The sequence below is a fragment of the Urocitellus parryii genome, chromosome 4, assembly GCF_045843805.1.
Source record: "Urocitellus parryii isolate mUroPar1 chromosome 4, mUroPar1.hap1, whole genome shotgun sequence".
In the NCBI taxonomy this organism is placed as follows: domain Eukaryota; kingdom Metazoa; phylum Chordata; class Mammalia; order Rodentia; family Sciuridae; genus Urocitellus; species Urocitellus parryii.
In genome coordinates this window covers 162,912,171-162,936,620 of record NC_135534.1, presented here as the reverse complement: position 1 = coordinate 162,936,620, position 24,450 = coordinate 162,912,171, and the positions used below count along the sequence as shown (strand labels likewise).

Sequence of the window (24,450 nt, the reverse complement as noted above, 5' to 3'; positions counted from 1 at the left end):
ATACATTTAAAAATTCAGTAAAAAATCAACAACTTCCACAATGCATTTAGGAAGCTGTTTTGATGCTTGTCTTTCATCATATGGATACCTCCATTCATTTTCCCTTAACATCAACATGTCTAAAAGTGACACCACTAAGTTGACAGGAAAATGCAAACAACAAAGATGTGCATGAAATGAGAACTCATCATAGAAATCATCATTTACAACTAAAATTTCAATTTTGCTTCTCAAGTTAAAATTGGGAAAGAATAAAAAATGTATTTACCGCACCCCTCATCCATGTCCAAGAATATAAATGTGTTTCAAAACTAAAGAAGTTTCTACAGTAAAATATGCAGTGAAGAAAGCAAACTAAATTGACTGTGTAAAAATGCTTTGTTTTATTAATCATACACTAAATATATACATAGAATATGAACAAAATAAATTAAATCTTATGATTAGTTAATTAAATGAATATTTAAATAGATAAATACATCTGCAGGGAGGTAAGGGACTGGTGCCTATAGAAACGCATCATTGACTGAAAACATACAAGGAATGGAGTGAATTCTTGTCACAAGGAACCATGAGAGTCTTGGAAATGGCAGAACTTGTGGGAGTGTGGTAAGGTGTGTTCTTCAGTGAGAAGCATTTCCCTGCTGGACCAGGTCTCGTTCCCTGCTCCTTAATCTTTCATACAACTTAGGTGAAGCAGAGATGAGTTTCTCCATTTCTGTTCGGACCACCTCCCAGGCACAAGGGAGGTATTCCTTCTCCTTCAGGTAATCAGTGATCCTGAGGAAGTATTTTCTAACAGTTATTCCAAGAGCTTTTCCCCCCCACACCTGGTGGGTCACACAGGCTTTCAGGTCATCCCACTGTTGATAGAGGCCACTGAGGAAGGTTTTCAGGAGGGTCTTGTTCCAAGCAGCAGAGGCCTCCTGGGTGCGAAAAAGGCATAAGATCCGGAAGGTCATCTCCTGGAGGGCAGCAACAGCTTGAGCCCTGGGCACCTTCTCACCCTCCAACAGCTTCTGGGGACAGGCAAAGTCCTTTATGTCGTTCAGGCAGGAGGAAGTGGGAATTCTCCTCATATTTTTCAGGAGTGTCAGGGCTCCCTCCTCATTTTCCTCAGAAGTTTCAAAAGCCAGGTTGTGAATCTGAGGCAGGTCACAGCGCAGAGAGCAGGTGGTCTTGCAGCTGAGCACCACCAGGGCCAGCAGGAAAGCCAAGGGCAAGGCCATTGGGGATCTTGCAGATGCTGCTGGGCTGTCTGAGATGGGTGATGCTCAGTCCTTGCTCCAGGGTCTCTGAAGACCTTGCTTTGTGTGGATACCTAAAAGAGAGAACACAGTAGTGCGATTTTATGAATGCCAGTGCCTTCTGTTTTTGCTTTCCTTTATACATTCTCTACTTTGGTTTTCAGCAATGTTTCTAAACCATTCTAGTTTTCATTATTGCCTCCACTTCCAATGTTACCCTTACCTATCAGAGAACTTTTGCAAATTTATTTCTTATTGAAAATGTCATGAAATTTCACTTAGGATATTTATCCTTCATATCTGTACAGGTAGCATATCTATATCTGTCTATATCAAAATTATGAACTTTCATTTTTATTCATTACAGAGTTATGAATGACAATATTTAAACTAAATTACACTTTATTTTTTTTGAAATTTAAATGATCTTTACATCTGTATTTGTAATGACTTCATTCACTTTAATTGTGATATGTCAAATTACAGTGACTATCAATTTTCAAAATATATTATAAAATTGAGATATTCTGATCCTTCAATGCGATTATAAAACCTTTCATAAAAGGATGAAATAATGTTAGACTGTTTTCTTTGCAATGATTTTTAGTACTTTGCATCATATGAGAAAATTATTAAAATCATATAAAAAATAATTTTTAATCTCTACAGTAGCTCAATTTTGTTGTGTATTTTACAAAATTATTGACATGACTTTAACTCGTGTAAGACATTTGGAAGTATCTGAAGATAGGGCAGAAACAGCAAGTGAAACAGAATTAGAAATAGAGCCTTCGAGGGCTGGGGTTATGCCTCAGTGGTAGAGCACTTGCCTAGCAGGTGTGAGGCCCTGGGCTGGATCCTCAGCACCACATAAATACATAAATAAATAAATAAATAAATAAATAAATAAATAAATAAATAAATAAAAATAAATAAAGCTATTGTGCCCACCTACAACCAAAAAGTAAATGTTTGGAAAAGAAATGGAGCCTGAGAGTATGACTGGATGACTCCAATCTCATGATAAAACCTTAATCTGTTCCTGCTCAGATGTGGGGTTCAGTCCTTGGATTAAAAAAAGAAACAGAAAGAAAGAAAAACAAAACTCAGAAAATATCTTTCTAACTTCAAATCTTCAGTCTATAAAGTATTGTGCCATTTGAAATGCAAGTGTTTGTTCAGTGTTCACAAAGCTTCTAATATTTTGAACCCATCATATTTGTAAGAAAACTGTGGGTTGCAGAGTTTCAGAGGGTTGTGCTACATCACACAGAAATCCTGGCAGAACTCCTAGTAAAATTATTCATCCTAATTGATGACTGATGACTAATTTTGTATTCTAGAATTTTAGATTTCTCTAATAATTGTTCAGTTCATTTATCTTCAGATTATAAACAATACCCTTGCTCTAAGGATTTTCAAGGGAATATTTTTGTTTCCAGGAAGGGTAGAGTTTTGGAGTACCAGAAACCACTGTAGTGCCTAAGATTCATTCTTACCTCCAAAGATTTTTTTGTAAATGTAGGTGATAGATCTGGACGACTTCAGTTTCAGTAATGCACTTTGCAGCCTCTGGGCGGCGCTTAGGCACCGCTATGCCCTGAAAGTGCACAAGAGGCAGCGTCAGGCTTTTCTGCCTCCTTCGCCCGTGATTGGGAGATGTTTGGGGCTTTCAGTTTCCAGTTGCCCTCTGTAGTTGGAGGAAAACACCCTGGCTTGCCTGTCAACTTGCTGCCCCTTAAATACTCCACCAGGCTCTCTCTGTCGGAAGTTAGCTGGACACTTTACCCGCATTTTGGGGATGAAGATCTTTCTTGGGTGCAAGTTGCAAATGTTACCCATTCTCAATATTGCTCTAGGCTTGGGGATTTCCCTCTGGGGTGAAGTGTGTGTCAGCAGAAGGGGATTTTTTTTTTCTTTGACTAAACATTTTTTCAGCGTTTTGAGGACTAGAGGTCTTTTGGTTTGTGACTATAGAGGTTACGTGTGTCTGGAGAAGTGCCCGCAGCACTTGGAGAAGGGGAAGGAAGAGACAGCTCTGCGGACCGGGAAGGACCAGAATTGCGGACCCCTGCAGGGGAGCTGGAGAGCGCCCTCTCCCTAGAGCCCCAGGAGGGAGACAGCGCCTCTCTAGGGATGCTTTTAGTAATTTTCAGTGATTTCGTTTTCAATGGGATGGCCTTGAAGAAATTTGAAAACATGAGAAAGGCATGTTGTAATCATATTATTATCACGAGTTCTTGAGTGAAAAATCGGTTTTTCACGAAACCATTAAATCAAATAAGTTAAATTTTTATTCATACTAAAACAAAAATTTTATATGCTTTTACTTTGCTAGCTTTAGAATAAACGAAGTCAACGATATTTTCAGGATGACCTCTCTTATTTGATTGAATAGACGAGTTCTACAATTTCTCGTCGGTTACAACTTTTGAGACTTTTTATTGAATTTGAAGGTACTGAAACTTTGTAAACAAGGAACCAGGAAGTATTAGCATGAACAAACACATGACTGTGTTTTAATTTATAACCTAACAGTTAGTCATAAATATCTGAAACATCCGAATTTCAGCAGCTGAAGGAAATATAGAAACCAGCTGGCGATCAAGCAAACTGGATTTCAAAACCACAATCCTTGAATCAGAATCTTAGACTATCCTTATATTTGATATAATATATGGTTTCTAAATGCTCCTCAGAAAATGTATGGATGAGTGGTCAGAGAAGTCATTTATCATACTGAATTATATTCTTATCATTATATGCTGTGATGCTGAACTTGGAAATCAGAAAGTCTCAGAAAATTGCTACAGCATCTAGAGGCCAGAAGTATGGTGGGTTCTTTCAGGTTGGATATTATGGACAGACGACTGGCTCACTTTTCACTTTTCTGATCCCATAGCTCCACTCTCAAAACTACTTTTTGACTCTTCCATAGCTCTGTTTCATTCACCTGTTACTCTAGACAGGACCATGCCTTCTCTGTGCCTTATTACTAAGGCAGCAGTATACTTCAGATCAGGGGAAACTTTGGCTTGGTCCCTCAACATGTTATTGGACCCTGAAGCTTTGCTTTCATCTTTTAGTTTCATGAACACTGCCGTGTAAATGGACCCAGTGGCACCCATATTTATAAATTCTGAAAAATAACAATAACATCAATTTAGTAAGGGAGCCCTAAGTCTGCCAGAAGAGGTTGACATTGGTTTTCCTTTATTCACCCTACTTTTAAAATATGACCATTATACCAGAGACAATTAGAATAGGAAATCTCAGGAGGGATTAGAACGTCATCAATCTAGAAAAACGAGTTGGTCAGGATAGAGTAAAAAGTGAGGATTATGATGTCAATTCCATACTCATGACCATCTAGCTGGGGTGCTGAGAGCCATAGCCAAGTAGGAATGACTCATGGCATTTGGGGTTGAAAGGTGACCCTGCTCAGATCCTGCTGGGAAGAGGGCAGCTCCAGGATTTGGGCGGATCCTGCTGGGATTAGGGCAGATCCTGCTGCCTCAGGCTCCCACTCCTTTGGAGTTCCTGTTGAGTTCTCTGGGGGTTCTGAGAGAATTGGTGTGGGAAGCTGGGTAGAGGCAGGGTGTTTCCGGGAAGTGTGTGTAGAGTGTCAGTGAGAGTTCAGGAATAAAGAGTTGCTGTTTGAATCTACAAGGCTTTGTGGCTGCTCAGTTATTTTGTGCCCAGACAGACTGCGCCACTGGGGGAAGTACATGATTCCAGAGAATAGTTTCAGGCAGCTGATTCAGTGTCTATAGATTGGTTTAATGAGACCACCAGGGAACATAGGCCCTCCATCCTGGTTCATCAGCCATTTTTCCACCTCAACTCTCTTGGGGCCAACCCTCTGACTTGTGTCAATGGGGTCATGGAGAGCAATGCTGAGTCCCTGAAATCCTCTGGTCTGACAGTCAACATGGCCTCAGAGAGTAGAGTACTATCATGATCTTGAAGAGAGAGCACACATGATCTTGAAGAGAGAGCCAAATAACTTTCTTTAGCAGAGACTGCTATATGACATATGAAGAGGACCAAATGCAGAACTCTATTCTTTATTTCAGCTTTTCAAAAAAGGTTAAGATGTAAATGTTTTGATCCATTGCAAAAATTAATAAAATGGAAGGAATATGGATCTCAAAATAATGTTGAAAATCTTTATTCATTAATAATCTAAACTGTGTTTAGATTAAATGTAGGTCAATTGTCTTTATTTTTCCATAATTAACACAGAGATGGATGAAGAACAATAACAACAACAACAAAAAAAGCTAGATCTTTACAGGTGATGTTCTGATGATGTACTTCCAGGCTTCCCCCTCTCCCAAACACCTGGCAATCTTTAGTGATCCTAAAGCTGAGGCTGAGAGAGAAATACCATTTTTTTTTACTATCTCCATAATTTTCTTTTTAAATATCATTTTTTTACTATCTCTATAATTGTTCTTTTCCAGATGTCTTAGAGTTAGAATCATAATTTTTAGTCTTTTGACACTGGCTTCTTTCATTCAGCTCTATGAATTTAAAATTCTTCTATGTGGTTTTTTCATTTGTTTGTTTTGATTTAGTCTGATTTTTGTGTTTGTTTGGTTGGTTGGTTTGGAATTTTTGTTTTGTTTTGTTTTGTTTTTGGCTTGATAACTTATTTCTTTTTTAATAAATTTTTCAAATTGTGGATTAACACAATATCTATTATTCATTCATTTATGTGGTGCTGAGGATGAAACCCCATGCCTCACATGTGCTAGGAGAGCACTCTACCATTGAGCCTAAACCCGGGCCCAGCTTTTTTTTTTTTAACTGAATAATTTCCATTGCCTGGAAGAATGAAAGTTCATTTATGCATTCACCCACTGCAGGACATTTTAGTTGCCACCAAGTTTTTCGATTATGAATCCAGCTACTCTGTTTAGCGGCTCTGTGAGCAAGTTTATATGGATATATACTTTCAACTCATTTGGGTAGATATCAAGCAGTGTAACTGCTGGATCATATGATAAAATTGTGTCTAGTTTCAAAGGAAACTGACAAACAGACTTTCAAAGTGGCTGTACCATTTTGCCTTCCCACCAACAATAAATAAGAATTCCTGTTGCTCTTGGTCACTTGATCAAGTCCATAGAAGAATTTCTCTGGTGGGTCTCATTCAGATCAGCAAAAGATCCCTTGAATATCTGCTACAGCATGTCAAGGAGGAAAAACAATGGCCTCAATTATACTGGAACTAGTTTCGCCCATCTGTTTCCATGAAACCTAAAGTCAGTTTTGTTCATCAGACAAGAAGCAAGAGAGTCTCCTCATTGTCTCTGAAGTATAAAGATTCACCTGTTGATCAGACTTTGGTTCTAAGGCAATTCACAGTTCTGAAGCAGAAAGAGATGCTGAAGAACATCGCCAAACCATTGTAATAGAGAAGGAGAAAGCCACTAAATATCTTGTAGATGTTGCTGGCCTGTCTAGTAATATAGTATCTGAGGAGTGGCCTTTGAGTTCTCTGGAGACCTTTCACTATTTGTGCTTTTAAATCAGAAACACAAATTTTTCATTGACTTGAAGACCTGCACCAAGAACAAGTATCTAGAGTGCTCTGGGTGCAAGAAGTTGAATATCTGCTGGAGGATCCCATGGAGGATAAACAGACACAACCGAGGCCTCCTGGAACTGGCTGCCAGGCACCATCTTTCAAGGGAAATGGAAGTCTCTTCAGTCTCTCAGACACAAGGAAGAGGAGATTCTCCTCATTTGGCCCAGGAGCACAATGATGTTCGTACTAAGCAGGACAGAATTCTGAGGCAGGTCACAGCCCAGAGATCCAACAGGACCAAAGGTGCCCACCACCAGGATGGTCAATACACCTCCTACTCAGGAGGGCCATGTGGAAAAGAGGATGCTGCTGGCCTGATTGATCAGGGGTCTGGGTGAACCTTGGACCCTATTTTCTGTGAAGACACTGTGTGTATACATGGCTTTCAAATAGGGAACACAATTTTCATTTTCTGAACATTTTTCTACACTGTTACTTCTCTTTTTTTGTTTTCCTTTGTGTATTCTCTCCATATGACCAGACTATGTTATCAGGCTAAATTTTTAATGTTTGCAATGGAATTTGTATTTCATAGTAAACTTCAAAAATACTAATGCAACTGGATACTTTTCAGTCAAATGAGAATGTCTGTATCTTAAAGATTAATGTATGTATGTATAGAAAAATTCATACTTAGAAACTGGCACATACTTTTTTTCATATACCAATATTGCTCCCTTTGTTCAGGAACAAATTGTTAGCCATGATCCTCACCACTTTTACTCCCTTTATTTTACACATAAAGGCAGGTTCTTCAATCCCAAGTATTTCTGTAGTTGTTTAGGGATTTAACAAACCATCTGTGGCAATTATACTTAGTAAGAAGAACTGGGTTTTGTTTGCTGCTTATTTATGAAAGAGCCTCAAAATCAGTAGTAATGAGTGTCTCTGTTGTTTCTCTCCTTCCAGAATATATTCATGCAGGACTATGTGGTTAAGTTTCACTGGGCCCCAAGTCAGGATTAATGTAGACATTGTCCTTTCTGTCCATCATTTTCTTACTGAGGTCTACAGAACTTCTCAGTCAGACAATAATCCTGGGAGAATCCCTGGTTCTTTTGAGGTACTTAGGAAAGTGGATATCTTAACTGCAAATATGTTATTTCTCCAATACATCCTTGCCGGGGTCCGGCTGCAGCAAAATAGCCAGGGGGGTGACGAATAAGTTGTGTACCTTGATACAGCAGGAATAGGAGCCATTTATTGTAGGACAACGGAGCTATTTATACATTTTGCACAGCTTATCTTAATTAGCATAAACTAGATACATCAGTCAACCAATAAGGAATCTCCACACTTAATGGCTCACTTTTGTTACTTCTCAAACCACTCCCTCTGGCATTTTGCCAGGCACCAATCAGACTTGTTTACGAACTCTAACATTCCCCTGGCAAAATACCAGGTGTTATTTTGACTTGTTTACAAACCTTAACACCTCCTCACTCACAAGGTGGCCTTGACATCTAGTAACACCTCTGATATAGGGTAATAAAGTGTTCTTTGTGGAAACTCTTCCAGATTCACTCCAGAGCAGGCTCACCACATATTAAGGATTTCAGGACCCCTTTACTAGGGAGTGGCTGGTTTCTTCTTACCTGTGCCACTAGACTGTGTGTAACGGACTCTATCTTTCAGTAGTGATATTCTCCTTACCTGATCCATTGTCTACAGACATCAAAAGTCTGAGAGATTCCCTGAGATACTGATAGCAGAGATTTGTTTTGCCTAAGTAGGTGGAGTCATTTTCCAATTATAATCATTTCAACTTCAGCAGTCAGGTAATTTTTATTATGCCAGTAGAGGTTTTATTGCTCAACTCTTAAATTAATGAACACCTCTTATGCTCAAAATTATTGGTCAGTTATCTAGGGGGTTGGATGGATTGTCAATGCCATCAGTGTAGAACAAGGTTAGCATATTTTGTATGTAATCCACAGAAAGCTGAGCACATGGTATACATGATCCCATCAACACACTTCATGCCATTTCCTTTTGTAGGACAAGAAATTGGTTTTATTTGTGTGTTTCCTTGTTTGGCTTTTATAGACTTCATCACTCATCAGCTTGATGATTGGCAGAACCAAATATATTAGCCTTTTAGTTATTGATATCAATGGGCAATTGATCTAAATTTTTACTTATATAACTTTGAGTTTGGTTTTGGGGACCCTGATCCTCAGGAAGGGTGATAAATCTGCCACCTCTGACTTTAAATCTGCCACTCAGTGCAGTATGCACCATCTGTAAAGAAAAGAAAGAGGATTGATCCGCCAGTATCATCTTTTTGTTCAACTATACAAAATACACAAATTTTCACAAAGATCCTTGCCATTAGAAATTGTGATCTTTCACATCGCCAATATCTGATCTGCTGGTAAAATTCTGTTATACTTATTGCTAAATGTACTTAATTACCCTCTAGTGTCCCTTCTTTTCAAGCATTGTTTTATTTAGTTTGTTTTTAAAGCAGCCTGTATTATAACCATGATTTTAGAGAGATTGTATGACCTCATAAATAATCTTCTCTGTGTTGTGATGATTTGCTGAGACCCAAGGGGAAAAACACAAGTTTTCTCAGACACTGGAAGAGCCCCCCTCCCTTCCAATGCTCTGCAGAATGTTGTCGTACAAGTGTCACTCATGCTTTGGATTCTGATGTTGATCACATTTCTGTGGGAGAAGTCTGAACTGTCAGCATCCACTTCAATCTTCTTTGGTTGTAATGACAAGAAGAAGCAGGTGACTCGATTCTGGCCTCTGATGTTGTTCTATTTCCTGAAGTTCTGCCCCTGTTTCATTCGATGCTTTAAGCACTCTGTTCTCCAGATTCTCAAGGAACTGCTGGCTCTTTCAACTTCTTCATGATTGGTGTTGTTTTCTTTGGTTTCTAGCAAGCAAGAGTCCTATTCCTGATGCAGTTTCCTCCTGTAGAATCAGGACAAGAACGCATCTAAAGAGAGGCACAGATGAGCTCCTGGCTTCTTTGACAAATCACCAAGTGTAATCATGTGGGCAGGGCTCAGCTTGTGTTTCTGTGTCCAACAGGACTGCAGTAATCTAATAATAGGCATTAATTTGTAAATTGGCAACTTGCTCTTAATAGTAATGTACCATCAAATATGAGATTTTCTTCAATCAACCCTGCAGTTCTGCACTCAGATTGGCAGGTTCTCCAGCCCACTAGCATTTGAACAGTATGTAGAGGGAGTGATTATTAAAATAGGTTAAACCAGCTAGAAGCAAGAAATATATTTTTACCCTTTCTCTCTCCACATAGCTGCCAACTGCTCCAGAGCTGAAGAGAGGATGTTGTGCCATGCTGAGAGCCATATCCAAGGAAAAATGACACGTGGCATTTTGGTTTGAAAGGTGACCCTGCTCAGGGATTAGGGTGGCTCTGGGTTTAGGGTGGATCCTACTGGGAATAGGGCTAGGAATTTGGTGGCCCGTACAGGGAAGGAACCCGCAACCTTGGTGTTATCAGCACCACGCTCTAACCAACTGATCTAACCGGCCTGCAGTCTGTCTGGGCACAAAATAACTGAGTCACCACACAGCCTTGTAGATTCAAACAGACACTTTTTATTTCGAACTCTCACCGACACTCTACACATACTACCTGGGAAATACCCTCCCTCCACCGGGCTCTGCATACCAATTCTCTCAGAACCCCTAGAACTCAATGGGAACTCCAAAGGAGCAGGTGCCTGGGGCAGCAGGATCTGCCCTAATCCCAGCAGGACCTACCCTAATCCTGGAGCTGCCCTATTCCCAGCAGGATCCACCCTAAACCTGGAGCCACCCTAATCCCTGAGCAGGTTCACCTTTCAACCCAAAATGCCACTTGTCATTCCTCCTTGGATATTGCTCTCAGCAGTGCCTAAAGCTCAATTTTCCCTAAGATAAAAAACTAAACAAATATGCTTCTTTCACTATTATGGTTAGTTCTTTCCAAGAAATATCCCACTTCAACTCTGGAGAAAAATCTGCAGGGGGACAGAATTCTGCCCAGAACTCTCCTCCTTCCTAGACCGGTTCTTGACCATTATCCATCTTGGCCAGTAGGTGGCACTCATTCTATGTAAGCATTTTAACAGTCTCCAGGGTGAAATGAATCATGCTTTCTATTTCCTTTTTGCACCAACTATTGTTACATCATTGTAACAGGGGATTTCCTCATTTACAAAAATATTCATCAGGAGGGTAAGGGAAAAAAAGAAAGAAAAGAAGCCCCACTTGTGGGATTTCTCAAAAACCTGGCACTGTCACTAAACTTTTGCTTTTGATACACAAGGGAAAATTGGCAGCCAGAACCATAATAGAATGGGAAGCAGCTGTATGAATGAGAGGGCAGGGTAATGAAGAGTGAATGAAGAGAACACACTGGATTTTTCTGTAGTGGGGAAGGAGGAAGCTGTTGGGATATGAGAGTGAGAGAATGGGATCTAGAAAAGTAGGCAAGATAGGGGAACATGACAGTTTTCATGATCAGAAATTAAGTTTTTTCTTTTTTCTTTTCTTTCTTTCTCTCTCTGTCTGTCTCTTTCTTTCTTTCTTTCTCTTGGTACTGAGGATTGAACGCAAGGGCACTCAACCACTGAGCCACATCCCCAACCCTCTTCTGTATTTTATTTAGAAATAGGTCCTCCCTCACTGAATTCTTTAGGGCCTCACTAAGTTGCTGAGGCTAGCTTTGAACTCAGGATCCTCCTGTCTACCTCCTAGCTGCCTGGATTATAGCCATGTGCCACAGTGCCTGGCAGCAATTAAGTTTTATATCCTTTAACTTCAATTTAATAGGTGTTATTATTTGGATATTGAATATCTCTAGAGGTCCATATAGAAAGGCATGGTCCCTAGGGTGGAGGAATTGGGAAGTGGAATTTTAAGAGGTGAGGCCTGGAGAAAGGTCCTTACATCATTGAGGGTGTGCTCCTGAAGGGAACTGTGGAATCCCCCAGCCTGTTTTGGTTTGTTTTAGAATCTCCATGACTGTAGTTGTGAGCACTGCTCTAACAGATGTTCCCCTCTTGATGTACTGCCCTCACCAGAGGACAATCCAGTGCAGTCACCCAGTCCTGGACTTCCACCTCCATGACTTTCTACACGAGTCAAAATAAACTCTCTTTACTTGTAGCCTGTGTCAGGTATTTGTTATGGTGGTAGAGTGTTGACTAATATAGAGGGTAACCTGCCTTCCAGATATTTATACAAATCACCATTTTTCTTAATAAAAAGCAAAGTTATTTCCACTGTGAAAGGTGACTATTTTTCAGTCTTCTCTAGGACTGAATTCCATTTTTTAGTCTGTCACATTTCTGCAGTCAGTACTGAGAGAAGGTTGGGAGAATTCACTGTTCTGCTATAGATCATAGGAAAAAATAGAGAAGCTTAAGAGGTCCGCTCACATAAATAGAGGTAGAATGGCCCCTTCTATCTCTCTGTGAAAGCCGTCTCTTATGAAAGATACTTTGCTAAGGTTTGTTTAATATATTAATTCTAGATATATTTCCCCTTTATTTTATGATTGAGAACATATGAAATTCAGAGAGAAGTTAGTGAATTTCTCAAGACCACACATATATCCTGACTGAATCTAGATTCAAATCAGAATCCTATATTCATTATTGTTTAAGTTTCATATTTTGGAATTCTGCTAAGTTTTAAAATATGCTTTAAACCCACATCACATGCAATCTCTTGCTTCATTGTCTTCCTTTTATTGTTAGATGCCATTTTACATTTTTTTATTTTCACCTTATTTTATTCTTTAGCTATTAGGGAAAAGAAGTTTACTCTTCCATCAAAGGCTATTATATTCATTTTAATTTGGTTCTATGTGCATCTCCCAGAGTTTATGATTGTCATGAAATTGATGCTCTACAATGCCAATAAAATATTTAATGAGGAAATGCAAGGAATTATGTTATACTAAAGAATAGAGGAATATGTGGCAGTCTATCTCCACTACAAAATTGTGTCTATAATGACAATAGTAAAAATAATGTGACAAAAGGAAAAAGTAGGGAACCAGATTATTATGGTACCTAATCCCTCAAGGCAATTTATATATGGTATTTAGATTTAAGATAAATAATGTATAGAATGCTAATATAGTAGACAGAAGTTTTTAATAAATGAATTATTATAGCATTCTCTCATTGCTTATCTGTACCCTCCACCTTCAATGAGAAAACTGTCTCCCAATATCTTTCATCTATTTACAATTGTTGGATTAATAATATACCTTTATATTATTAACAAAGAATTGTTAACTACCTGGGTTCGATATCACATACCTATAATCCCAGTGGCTCAGGAGGCTGAGGCAAGAGGATCTTGAGTTCTAAGCCAGCCTGAGCAATAGCAAGGAGCTAAGCAACTCAGTGAGACCCTGTCTCTAAATAAAATACAAAATAGGGCTGGGGATGTGGCTCAGTGGTCAAGTGCCTCGAGTTCAACCCCCAGTAACAAACAAACAAACAAAAGAATTGTTAACTAAACCAAGAGTGGTAGCACACACCAGTAATCCCAGCAATTCAGGAGGCTGAGGCAGGAGGATCACAAGTTTGAGGCCAGCCTGCACAACTTGGCAAGACCATGTCTCAAGGTAAAAATAAAAAAGGATGGGGATGTAACTCAATGATAGAGAGCCCCTAGATTCAATTCCCAGATGAGAGAAAGAGAGAGAGATAGAAAGAGAGAGAGAGAGAGACAGAATGACTAACTCCATGGAAGACGAGATACAGGGACCAAAACAAGCTCTTTCTTTAAATTCCCTGTTTCTATCCATGTCACTTCTATCACAGCTGTTGGCTCCAACTTCTAGCATTTTCCATACACAGGCCTCCTCTCAAACTTTGCACTGCATGCCTCATGCCTCTCCTTGGCAATTCAGACACCATAACATCTGGGTAGGGCCCTCTTTCCTGAGGCCTGAGTCCCAGCTCTCAAACCTCCCTCCTCTAAGCTCCATGGATCCCAGCCTCAGTAAGGGGCTTCCTGTCCTCAGAACAATCTCAGTTCCTCTTTTGAGCTTGTGCATCATGACAGGCCACATTTTTCTCATTGTCTTCCCCACCCAGTCTTGGGAGTAGTACTTTTTCAGATCACAAACATCTGTTTATCCAATTTCCTATATCAAATCTATTAACATAATTGATACCATTTCTATTTTTCTAACTGAATAGTGACCAACACAAAAGTAAATTCAAAGAATCAACTGTAAAAACATTGGTAAAAATATAGCATTACAAATATATTTTTGCACTGTTTTGAATGGAAATTATTAGAGCCTTATAAGGGACAGCTGTCAGTAAATATGCATATACAATTTGACTAAGCAATTTTACTTCTAGGTAACCAGACATACATGCAGTCTCTCATGGAGAAAAAGGATTTATTTCAGCATTGTTAGGATACCATATGTTAAATATGCGTATGCTTAGTCAAATATTTAATTAAATTATATTCTCTCACATACATAAATTTGAACTTGTGTACTGCAGTAAAAAAATTTTATAGGTGAAAATTACATTTAAAAGTGAACTGTTGAAGGATGTTTATGATATAACATCACATATGTTAAAACTTACACAACAAATATTTTATAGATGTGTATAAACTATGAAGATAGTCAACAATCTTCAAACAGAGGTTAAAACTTGGGAAGGGATAGGAACTGGGAATTGATCTCTTGTGGTCAAGGAGAATTGATTTATTGAAATTGATTACATTTTTAAAATATCAGTATGTATATATTTGTAGAATTATAAAAACACTAGCAAGTATTCATTCACCATCATGTCTTCAAGGTCACGTTCATAACAGTTGCTCTGCAAAGTGCTTTTTTCTTCTCCTTCAAATGCCTCTCTCTTGCCTCTTGTTCCTGACTTCTAGCTGATTCTTTTGTTCCATGAATATTTATTATCATCATCATTGTTAAGAATTTTTATTTGTTATTACTATTATAAAGTGGTAGTATTTGTTACTATTTCTGATTATTCATTATGAGATCAACACAATTAATTATGATGATAATAATCATCACAGCTATGATTACTGGGCCCCTGATGCTTTATATAATTTACTCAATAAATTCTCACAATAGCTCAATGAGATTTTTCAAAGTTGAAAAACTATACTTCATCTTCTTATAAAGATGAAGACAATTGCACAAATTATGCAGCAAGTTGATAGAAAGACTAAGGACAGGGCCCAGTCAGCAAGTTTACAGTTCATCTGGCAAAGACAAGCTAATTGCCTGACTGCATGCAATATTTTGAGATCCATTTTCCTTAAAACTTGCATGGCTTCAGTAAATTCTTTAGCCATCAAAATACATGTATTGGGCTGGGGATATAGCTCAGTTGGTAGAGTGCCTGCCTTCCATGCACAAGACTCTGGGTTCAACCCCTAGTACCACAAAAAAAGAAAGAAAGAAATACATGTGTAGTCATTAAATTCTGTTTTGCTCAGTAATGTACTTGTGCAGGTTAATATTATCTTTTAATATGGTAACTCTATAAAAACATAGGTTTGAGGTAAGGAGAGCCAGAAGGTTAATGGTGTATTTTAATTAGGTAAGAGCCATCAAACTATTCACTGGAATCTGTTTGAAGTGAATCAGAGACCTCCCCTTCACAGTTCTCTCATCTTTCAGGGACAAGACAGAACAGGAACATGCCACTAATTCTAGCACAGGGTAATTAGTGCTTTAAAATCAGCTGTGGCCATCTCTAGACATCTTTAGTGCTATGAGTTAACTCTGCCAAGGAATTAGGGTTTAAGAAAGATGTAGTAATTAGCTAGGTTTTTCGTAAGGGGTGATTAGGAAATTTCCAGGCGGATATGGAGCAAGACTGCTCTTTTTTAACATGGTGTCAGAGGTGGAAAGTGATGTTGTAATCCTTATGCAAGCTATGATGAATATATTTTCTTATAGTCAAGAGACCTATTGCAAAAAGTGAATTTGTGAAACCAAGACAAAAAGAGACATTCAATAGGACATGTACTCAAAATATGATTGTACTCAAAACTCTTCAGATTTTCAGGCTCCACCCACTTTCTAGTGTCAGATGGCAGGTGTGTGTATGGTGGGGTGTCATTCACCAGGAATCTAGTGTCTTCACAACAGGCTGGAGGAAGGAATCACATTTTGACTCCTTTTTCTCTCTCCATAGCTGCCTGTGGCCCAAATATGCTACATCCTCCTTAAGTCTGAAGACCCTTTCTCTTTGTAACAAAGACTATGACAATAGGATTATCCCCATATTGGGGTTAATTTCTGGCTCAAAAGTTCTCTTTTCAGCTATGGAGAAAATTTTCCCCCAGAAAAGAACTTTCCTAAATCTGAAGCTGATCCTCAGACCTGGTCTCAGGCCCTACCACACGTGGCCACCAGGGGCCGCTGTTCCTAGAGAGGGCGTAATCTCAGTAACCATATCCTGCTGTTTCCTCTAAACTAAGTGGTTGCTCTCATATTCAAAAAAAAAAAAAAAAAAATTAAAGGGCGACTACTTTTATATATGTTTTTGCAAAACCTAGAAGTATTATTCAACTTGTACTTTCTATATGTGCCTATATGGGAAACTTCAAGCCATAACGCACGACAGAAAAGGAAGCAGCTGTGTAAGACTGCCTGCACAGGTGAAGAGTGAAGGATGAGGATGGCCAGCATTTCTACCTTGGAGAAGGAAACTACTGCAATGTGGAAGTAAGAGAACAGATCCAGGAAAGCAGCAGATGCCCGGAGCGTGCTGGGTTTCAGAATTAGTAAAATATAATATGTCTTTCCCATTCAACCCCAAGATTCCTCAAAATATCTAATTCTGATTCAAGCCCCTGTGCTGACTGAATATGTCAGACATACTTTTTAATATGATGTAAAACTATTTTTTTAGTCTTGAAGATTCTTACCAGAATTCAAGTGAAAATAACACACACACACACACACACACACACACACATACACACACACACACACTTGGTCATCCAGCTATGGAGAAAAAGATGGTACAGTTTTTACACTATTTGACAGAAAAAAAAAAGGAAATGTAATATTCTCATGTAGATTTACATTGAGAAAATAAATACCCATATTTATTAGCAGCTAATTCTGAAGAAGGAACTATCCTAAATGGTTTTAAATGCACTCATATTTTGTATTCCATTTACCATCTGAGAAAACTGAAGCTCAAGGAAGTTGAGTTACCTCTGAGAAAAGGAGTTCCATGCAGAATACCACATTCCATGCAGAATACCACAGTCACATATGATTTTTAATATGTAGGATTTCTGTGATTGCTTTGAATTTGTTTTCTTATTTTCAGAATTATTCTTCCTTATTGTTGAAGGGCTTGTATTTTTGGTGGCGACATTTGTATTTTCTGCTGGTTTTAGTTTACTTTTTTGTTCTTTACCTTAAATTTTCCAGAAGGAAAAAAAATCTCTGATCCAGTTCCACTTTCCATCTGATGAAAGAAGCTTTTTGATTTAGTTTTAAATTGATGTTGACCATTATAGGTCAATTCTAAAGTTAACCAGAAAATATCAGAGAATATAAAGGAAAACTTCATACATTATTAGCCTTACCAAAAAAAATGTACTATATTATAAAACAGCAACAAAATAAACACGGTGACAGTGAGGAAAAGCAAGTGGCCCAATAGTAATAAAGAAATTAATCCCATAAATTGTTGGATTATATGTAGTAGTGAAGTTTAGAATTAAGGGTATTTTAAATGGTAATAAGGAAGAGAAATTTTAATAAATGGTAAAAAGATAATTCCTGGTAATCTAGACAAAATATCAATTTAGACTCTCATAGATAGATGAAAATATAATTGAATGTAAAAGTAACTTTGAAAAATTTAAAATATAAAAAAGAATTGATAATTTGTAAGTTCAACAGATCATGAGAATGGGGATTTGTTCTATATGCTCAATATTCTGGCACTAGGGGAAAATATAAAGAAAATGAACAGTTGTTAGCAAACATAAAATTGACAGAGTGCATCACAGAAATATTGCTACCATCTGCATAAAAGGTTTATATTCACTTTTTAAGAAATAAGGAAGTATAAAAGCATAATCTATAAGAATAACACAAAACTACAGTTAATGTCATTAACATAAAACCCAAATAAAGATAATTAAAAATTGAAAACAATAAAATGCCAAGTGTTGTAACCCAATAGTATCTAAGAACTATTGAACAACTATTGGACATTTTACTCTGTTAATCACATTAATAGATATTTTAACCTATTTTATAAAAGAAATAAAATGCTGATAGTATATGCTTGTACAACATTTATTCCTTGCAATCTATCCTTTAAGAAAAGTTTGTAAAAAGGTTACAAAAATTATATCAATAATACTACACACATTTTTTCCCTAGGAGCTACCCTATTTCCCTTTCCTTTCATAGATAAACTTCTCAAAAGAAATTTCTATCCATTTGGTCATTCATTCATATCTTTCCTCTTGTTTACCTTAGTGTATTCCATCCTGGATTCTGCTGAATTAAATCTGTCAAACTAGTCTTTGCTTTTTCTGAATATAAGACATCATATCTTAAAAACAGCTCTTCATAAAGCACCTCTTATCATGACTTTCTCCTGGCTGCTCTCCTCTTATGCTACCATTCTGTTTCAGTGGGCTTTGCAAATTTTCATTCACTTTCCTATATTTCAAAATGAAAGTCTCCAAGATTCAGGTTTTGATCTTCTCCTCAATCTCTACTTACTTTCTATGAGACTTCATTCATTCCCCCAGATCCATAAATTAATGTCTCTAGATAAAGCACTCTCTAAATTCCCCAACTATATGTTCAATTGTCAAGTCTGAGTCTCTGCATCTTCAGTTTCTGATGACAGAAGACCTTTTCGTAGGCCTACAAAGTTAGCATATAATGAAGTTAAAATTAATTGAGTAATATGTTTATGTCTCCTTCAAAAAAAGAAGAAAAGCTCGAGGAAGAGGAAAATTCCAGAAGAGCTGAAATTGTTTTCTTTTACCCCAAAGACAGTTGTACAAGTGTTACTTGTAAGAAATTAATGAACAAACTAAATTTCCTTTCTTCACTTTAGGATGTAAAATCAGCCCTCTTATTCAGTTGTCAAGAATAGACAAATGCAAAAAGACATGAAAGTAATACTTCAAATAATAAAGAGAAAAATTTAAAACAATAAAGATGATGCTTTTATGTAATTAATACAATGTAAAGGTAAACATGATATCATACATGCAAAAACGCTGAAATACAATAAATGCATCAGAATCAAGAGCTAAGTACATGAATAAATTAATTATGTTATCTATGTTGGTCTGATGATGCTAAGGACTGAATGTTTTAACACAGAATTAATACCACCAACTGTTGTGATAAATTTTATTCATTTAATTTAATGATAAAGTCAGAAAAAACAGTATTTTGAAATGACTAAATGTGGGAGTATGAAGTATATCTGTCCCTCATAATCCTTAAGATCTGATTCCTGAGCTATTAAGTCTTATGGACTGTCTTTGGGGAAGACATGTGGATTTCTTCTTCCTTTTCCTGATGGAGACTGATTCACAGCTAGTAAGGAGTCATTATGGCTCAAGAGAATCCTTCCACCCTCAACTCCTGCACAAGCAGATCTCCAGGACTTCCCAATATGGAATTCTCCAGGCCAGTCATTTCAAGCAACCTCTTGGGCTGAACAGGTTGAAGATCTGCAGGAGCATCTTGTGGTGGTCTAAGTCTTCTGGACCTTGCTGACATCTACCAGAAACAAAAGGGGAAAAATGGAAATTGAGTAAATGTTCATCAACAGGAGACTGGTTAAATAATTTATGGCACAGTAGGTCAGTAGACAACAACACAATAGTTTAAAAATACAAAAAAAAAAAAAAAGCTCTGTGTATACTAATTCTGGAAGATCTTGTAGTAAACAAAGTAAGGTGCAGAAGAGTATGTATACGGTATGCTATTGTTTCCATAAAAATGAGGAAGTATAATAAAAATATGTAACTGTATTCTTGACCTTTACATGGATACATGTAAAGAAACTTCAGAAGGATTGAAAACAGTAATAAATTGAAACTTTGGAAATGTTGCAAAAACACTGTGTCCAAGTATACATTCATTCCTATGTCAGAACTTAAATTTGCTCATAATTGAAGAAATGCAAGTTAATAAAATATCCACAAAGAGAAAAACAGCAGATGGAAAATGCACACTCAAATATTGTCAGTGATGATATTTTGGAAATACTGACTGAATAGTCTATCAAATGCTATCAAAAAAAAGTTAAATTTAGAGTCCCAATTCTAGAAACATTATAGATTCTATAAAACAACCAAGGACAAGTAAGCATATAGGAAGGAACAAATAATAGGCGGAGTAAATTACAGTACACAGTAATTGGAAAATTGTATAGCCATTGAAAAGTGGTGAAAGGAAAACAAAAGCATTAGAAATTATTTAAGATGGCAGGGCTTTGCACTGCAAGCCAAAAATCTAGAATGTATTTACATACTATGACTACAATTTGGTTGAAAGATAAATACTGTTTTTTAAGTGAATTAAAAAATTTGGAAAATATGAACCAAAATTATAATTAAAGTGATTATGAATTAAATTGCGTGGGACAAAAATTATGAAGTGTTTTCTGGAGAAATAAATGTAAGCATCCTCTTGCAACTTCCTCCCCTTCCGCCAGATTTCTTCTCAATTTGTACAAAAGCTGCCCTTTATTGTTATTTAAAGGCAGAAGCCAAGAAGTGTAAATCTTAAAGAAAAAGCATGCACTTGGCAAGAGAGAAGGGCTCAGACACCTAGAAAACTAGCAAAGGCGCAGCCTAAAGTACACGCAGTCACTCAGAGGCCCAGGCACTCTCACAAGCTGGAGCGCTCAGACGCTGGCCTTCCGCCCACCCAGCATCACTTCCTCCCCCCCAGCCCCGCCCCGCCCTCCCAGCCTTCCGCGCACGCCCCTTCCCCCACTCTCGCCCACCAGCAAGGCCTGGCAGCCGCGCAGGCGCCGTAGCAGTGCAGCCGCTCCTAGCCCGGGGGATCCTGGGACTAGGCCTTTCCGGAAGGACCGGCTTGGTGTAAGGGATTAGGCCCGTGTTCCAGACCCAGGTCCAGGCCCGTGTTCCAGGCCCTTGCTTGAAGATACGCTGGTGGCCGCGGTGACGCTCCAGTGACAACGGAAGGCGCAGCGGGCCGCTCGCTGAGGTGCCCGGCCTCGCCACCGACGAGCCTCGGAGACGCAGTACGTGGCAGCGCCTCCCCCTTGGCTCCGGGCGCAACTGTTGAAGGCGCGGCGGCTCAGGCCGGACGAGGTGAACCGGGTCATTTAACTGGCTTCAGGTGATGAATCATCAACCTAACAATCAGATTTGAGGTCCACAGCTCATTGTGGTCCTGCTTCCAGGACAGTTTTCTGTGGATGAGTGACTGGTGTGTCCGGAGAGGTGCCGCAGTGACTGCTTGCCCTTGATAAGGAAAGCGAGCTTGCCTGCTCTTTGGACATAGTCGTTTCCTGTAAAACGTTCAGGTTCTAACTTCTTTGTCTGACATACATCTCCGTGCACGAGCAAGGCTTTCACATGAAAGTGTCCCTTGGTAACGGAGAAATGGGCGTCTCTGCCCACTTGCAGCCTTGCAAGGCTGGAACCACACGATTTTTTACCAGCAATACTCATAGTTCGGTGGTATTGCAAGGCTTTGATCAGCTTAGAATAGAAGGATTGCTTTGTGATGTGACTCTGGTACCTGGTGATGGAGATGAAATCTTCCCTGTCCACAGAGCTATGATGGCATCTGCTAGTGATTATTTCAAGGCAATGTTCACTGGTGGGATGAAAGAACAAGATTTAATGTGCATTAAGCTTCATGGAGTGAACAAGGTTGGTCTGAAAAAAATCATTGATTTTATTTATACTGCAAAACTTTCTCTTAATATGGACAATCTTCAGGACACACTTGAAGCTGCCAGCTTTTTACAAATTTTACCTGTTTTGGACTTCTGTAAAGTCTTTCTTATATCAGGAGTTTCTTTAGATAACTGTGTTGAAGTTGGACGAATTGCTAACACCTACAATCTTATAGAAGTGGATAAATATGTTAATAATTTCATCCTGAAGAACTTTCCTGCTTTATTGAATACAGGGGAATTTCTAAAACTCCCTTTTGAACGGCTTGCCTTTGTACTTTCCAGTAATAGTCTTAAGCACTGTACTGAACTTGAACTCTTCAAGGCTGCCTGCCGCTGGCTGAGGTTGGAAGATCCTCGAATGGATTATGCTGCAAAATTAATGAAGAATATTCGATTTCCACTAATGTCACCACAGGACCTCATCAACTATGTGCAGACAGTAGATTTCATGAGAACAGACAATACCTGCGTGAATTTGCTTTTGGAAGCCAGCAATTACCAAATGATGCCATATATGCAGCCAGTGATGCAGTCAGACAGAACTGCCATTCGGTCTGACTCCACCCACTTGGTTACATTAGGAGGAGTTTTGAGGCAGCAGCTGGTTGTTAGTAAAGAATTACGAATGTATGATGAAAGGGCACAGGAGTGGAGATCTTTAGCTCCCATGGATGCTCCTCGTTACCAGCATGGCATTGCTGTCATTGGAAACTTCCTCTATGTAGTTGGTGGTCAGAGTAATTACGATACGAAAGGAAAAACTGCTGTTGATACAGTTTTCAGATTTGATCCTCGGTATAATAAATGGATGCAGGTGGCATCATTAAATGAAAAGCGTACATTCTTCCACTTGAGTGCCCTCAAAGGACATTTGTATGCAGTTGGTGGGCGCAGTGCAGCTGGTGAATTGGCCACAGTAGAATGTTACAATCCACGAATGAATGAATGGAGCTATGTTGCAAAAATGAGTGAACCACACTATGGCCATGCTGGAACAGTGTATGGAGGCTTAATGTATATTTCAGGAGGAATTACCCATGACACCTTTCAAAATGAGCTCATGTGTTTCGACCCAGATACAGATAAATGGACACAGAAGGCTCCAATGACTACAGTCAGAGGTCTGCATTGCATGTGTACAGTTGGAGACAAGCTCTATGTCATTGGTGGCAACCATTTCCGAGGAACAAGTGATTACGATGATGTTCTAAGCTGTGAATACTATTCACCAACCCTTGACCAGTGGACACCAATTGCTGCTATGTTAAGAGGTCAAAGTGATGTTGGAGTTGCTGTTTTTGAAAATAAAATCTATGTTGTTGGTGGATATTCTTGGAATAATCGCTGTATGGTAGAAATTGTCCAGAAATATGACCCAGAAAAGGATGAGTGGCATAAAGTTTTTGATCTTCCAGAGTCACTTGGTGGCATTCGAGCTTGTACCCTCACAGTTTTTCCACCTGAAGAAAACCCTGGGTCACCTTCTAGAGAATCGCCTCTTTCAGCACCATCAGATCATTCTTAGATCCAAGGTGTAATACCTTTGCAGTGCATCATGGGTGATGACATACTTCCCTTTAATTGTATCTTATAATGATTGATACAGTTATTTGACAAAAAAGGTAACTTATGTTATTTGTCTTGTTTGGCTTAGTATGTTTGTCAAATGGTTAGCAATGCATTCTGAAAATGTATTAAGCATATCCAGCTGTTTTAACACCCGAAAAAAAAGAACATAGAAAAATGTTAAATTAGATGTATTTTTGTGGTGTTACATTAGTTAAATTGTAGGTCACTGTAGTAAATGTATAATTATGCCCATTGTACTTCAGAGTTGAAAGTTTTCATCTGACTGAAAAACATCAGAGGGAAGCCACTTACTCTAAATTAATACACAAAAGGTTGTCAAGTGTTGTTAGCTTCCTCTTTGCATGGTTTTTGGCATATCAGTCAACTGTTCAGGTTGGGTGGTTGTATTCCGAATATAGTTTCTTAGACAGACAGAAGAAATAGTAAGTAAAAAGATTTACCAGAAGAAGAAGCACTAAGTCAGGATTTGGAATCTATAGAAAAAGAAAAGGAGATTAAACACAAACATGCACACATTCATGCATATTTGTATAAATACACACATAGAATTTTGCGTATGTAGAAAAAAATTAACACTTAAACTATAGTAAAATTGTTCTTAATATTTTTTTTATTTCACACAGTAGCAGTTTTTATTTAAATGGGAATTCGTTACCACAGAATGTTGTAGTCATATATAGCAGTTAGATAGCTAAGGGCTACAACGTATTAAATTGGCAACCAGATTTGTCATTAAACTTAACTGTTACTTCAGATGAAACTTACATTTTCTGCTTGTGTATATATATATATATATATATATATTTTTTTTTTTTTTTTTTTTTTTTTTTTTCCCTGTAGAGTTGCTTTTATACTGATTATTTAGTAAAAAATGTTTTCAGATTTTGCTTGGTCAGTTGCTCTGCTTTCTATCTTTTCAGTAAAATTTATGACACAAAAAAAGCAAAGATGGAAGGATTCTGTGCAGCTATAGGATTTTAAATTCAGTCTCCCAACTTAGTCATTCTGACAGGATTATTTTGTAATTTGGGTTGATTGTCCTGGTGCTGCTCTGGCCCATGTGCATATTGAGCTGTGTTATCTGCCT

At 38.2% G+C, this 24,450-nt stretch overlaps 2 protein-coding genes across 2 annotated transcripts; one reads left to right on the top strand and one right to left on the bottom strand.

Moving 5' to 3' along the window:
* Nucleotides 1-623: 623 nt before the first annotated feature.
* On the bottom strand, nt 624-1,229 carry LOC144254558 (interferon alpha-13-like). Its single transcript, XM_077797871.1, has one exon. The coding sequence runs from the start codon at nt 1,227-1,229 to the stop codon at nt 624-626; it is 606 nt and encodes a 201-aa protein (XP_077653997.1).
* A 19,620-nt stretch (nt 1,230-20,849) lies between these two features.
* Klhl9 (kelch like family member 9) lies at nt 20,850-24,130 on the top strand. Its single transcript, XM_026397587.2, has one exon. The coding sequence runs from the start codon at nt 21,445-21,447 to the stop codon at nt 23,296-23,298; it is 1,854 nt and encodes a 617-aa protein (XP_026253372.1). The 5' UTR covers nt 20,850-21,444; the 3' UTR covers nt 23,299-24,130.
* Nucleotides 24,131-24,450: the final 320 nt, after the last annotated feature.

Bases quoted from the DNA above. Each gene is read 5' to 3' on its own strand.
- LOC144254558 (XM_077797871.1), bottom strand. From the start codon at position 1,229: ATGGCCTTGCCCTTGGCTTTCCTGCTGGCCCTGGTGGTGCTCAGCTGC.
- Klhl9 (XM_026397587.2), top strand. From the start codon at position 21,445: ATGAAAGTGTCCCTTGGTAACGGAGAAATGGGCGTCTCTGCCCACTTG.